Source organism: Austrofundulus limnaeus, unplaced genomic scaffold (assembly GCF_001266775.1).
Source record: "Austrofundulus limnaeus strain Quisiro unplaced genomic scaffold, Austrofundulus_limnaeus-1.0 Scaffold54, whole genome shotgun sequence".
NCBI classification, from domain to species: Eukaryota; Metazoa; Chordata; class Actinopteri; order Cyprinodontiformes; family Rivulidae; genus Austrofundulus; species Austrofundulus limnaeus.
The window spans coordinates 1099901-1102022 of NW_013952456.1; the positions used below are offsets into that span (position 1 = coordinate 1099901).

At 36.9% G+C, this 2122-nt stretch overlaps 1 protein-coding gene across 1 annotated transcript in view; it reads left to right on the forward strand.

The window, feature by feature from the left end:
* trim110 (tripartite motif containing 110) overlaps positions 1-2122 on the forward strand; it is a 12117-nt gene that overhangs the window by 8274 nt on the left and 1721 nt on the right. The window contains exons 5-6 of the mRNA XM_014008939.1: positions 1004-1026; positions 1180-1325. Of these exons, the coding sequence (XP_013864393.1) occupies positions 1004-1026; positions 1180-1325 (169 nt within the window). The remainder of the gene's footprint in view (positions 1-1003; positions 1027-1179; positions 1326-2122) is intronic.

Here is a 2122-nt window from a genome sequence, read left to right on the forward strand (position 1 = left end):
CATGGAATCCTGTCTGTGTTTCCTGTCTGCTTTCAGGAAAGCCCAGTCAGGATAACCACACTGCTCCAGGGCCTGTCGTGTGTGTGATTTCTCTTTCTSCCTGGCTCCTGGGTTTGTAGGGACACTGTCTGCTCACTGTGGCTGTGCATTATGTTTGAGTGATGCAGTGAACACATGGTTATAGATGAGACTGGTCGCATTGCATTTAAATAAACTTATAAACTAGGGGGCACCTCAGTGCAGCAGTTACAGCTATCATTTCACAGCACACAGGTTCGCCTCCTTGCCTTTCTGTTTGGCGTTTGCATGTTTTCCCCAATACCTGTTTTTCTCCAGGTATTCTGGTTTTCTCCCACAGACCAAAAACATGCATATTAGGTTAGTTGGTAACTCTAAATGATCTCTACGTGTGAGTGAGAGAGTAGTTGTTTGTCTTGTTTATCTCTATGTGGCCCTGTGCAGGATGTGCCCTGCCTTTTGCACACTGACCAGTGGAGAGGCCTCCATGACCCAATAAAGGATGTATGTATGTGGATGATGCCTTGAATAAACAGGAATCATACTCAAACATTAGGAAGATCTATGGCTTAATTTTCATTAGCAGTTCTTCCCTCTCACCCAGATGAATGACTTAAAGGTTTGTTTGTGTGTTCAAATATTGCTGCTAATTTCTGCAGTTTATTCACTTGTAATTAGTTTTCACATCCTAGTTCTGCATTTTGCATTAGTTTTTTTGCAAGCAAACAATGGCAGTATGTTGGTTTGTTGTTACTCCAATGTTGTATTTAACAAATTTTAGAAATAATCTGATGACAGGTGATTTTTTTTTAATGTCACGAGGAAAACAAAGGACATGTAAAGGAGAATATATACAGTACAAAGGTGCATTGACCATGTGAGTTCTTGTTGTAGATGTTATTTACAGATTCATATGAAAATTGTAATTCTTTCTGGGATTATTTGGCATATTTCTTTGTGTTTTTCTTCACCTTCCCCTCCACAGGCGTTTCAATCAGACGATACAAAGTAAGTCCAGGCCAGTTGTGTGTTTTTGTAATAGCTGAGCTGTGGAGTGTATGTTTCAGAGAAACAGTCAGTTATTTTGTTAGATAAAATATAGACACACTGCAGAGAGAGAAACTAATTCTGGTCTATGTTGGGGCATCTTTTCTGTTGTAGATTGTTAGCTGACCTGAACTGCCCCCTTTTCGTTCCCGATCCCATCAGTCTGGACAGAAAACACATCCTGGAAGACATAGAAAGCAAATATCGAGAGTTCATCACAGCCACGCTCCGTTGCCTCACTGAACTCAAGAGGGAGCTCTGTGAGTAGCTCATTATACATAATGTCATGATTAAATGTTTGGGAAAGAGAAGGTAGTATTTCAAGAATAGTTGTGGGCCTTTAAATTTTATGTAAACTCAAACATTGTTCAGCTTAGAGTCAAAAGACTATGTCTTATTACAAACATTTAATATGTGAAATATTTGGATTTATGAGGTTAGAAAATCATTTCACTCTGCATTTTACAAAAAGTATATTTTTTTGGAATCTGTGTTGCAAATAGACTCTGAAATTTGACCTAATCATGACTCTTTTCTGTTAATATATATATTTCATCCGATAGTTATTTGACTTTGTTCTATTAATTACATTTGCAAAGCTTTTGTTTGCAAAGCTTATAAGGATTATGATTTGAGACAATAATGTGGCTTCCAAAAATTTCTCTGAGATACATAAATCATTCTTTTGAGCCTTTAAAAACCATTTTAAGCTTTTTTTGTTTTTCATCTTTATTTTGGTTGTCAATTTACTCACTTCTTTTATTATGAAATGCTTCAGCAACTCTCTGTTACATTTATGGTTGTTAGGCAAATTTGTGAAGGTTCTATGGTTTAAAGGGTCAATATTATGCGTTTCTCAGGAATATACAGTATTTAAAAACTATACCATAATAAAGTATCTATGTCACCTTTAGTTGTTATTAAAATGCTGTTTTTATGTTTAAATGGAAAATAAACTTATCTATTCATCACTTCCTCTTCTAAACGCCTTGAAATTGGCCTCTGTCTCTTTAAGAACCACCGTCACTTCTGTCCCGCCCATTTTGGTGCGTGGGGC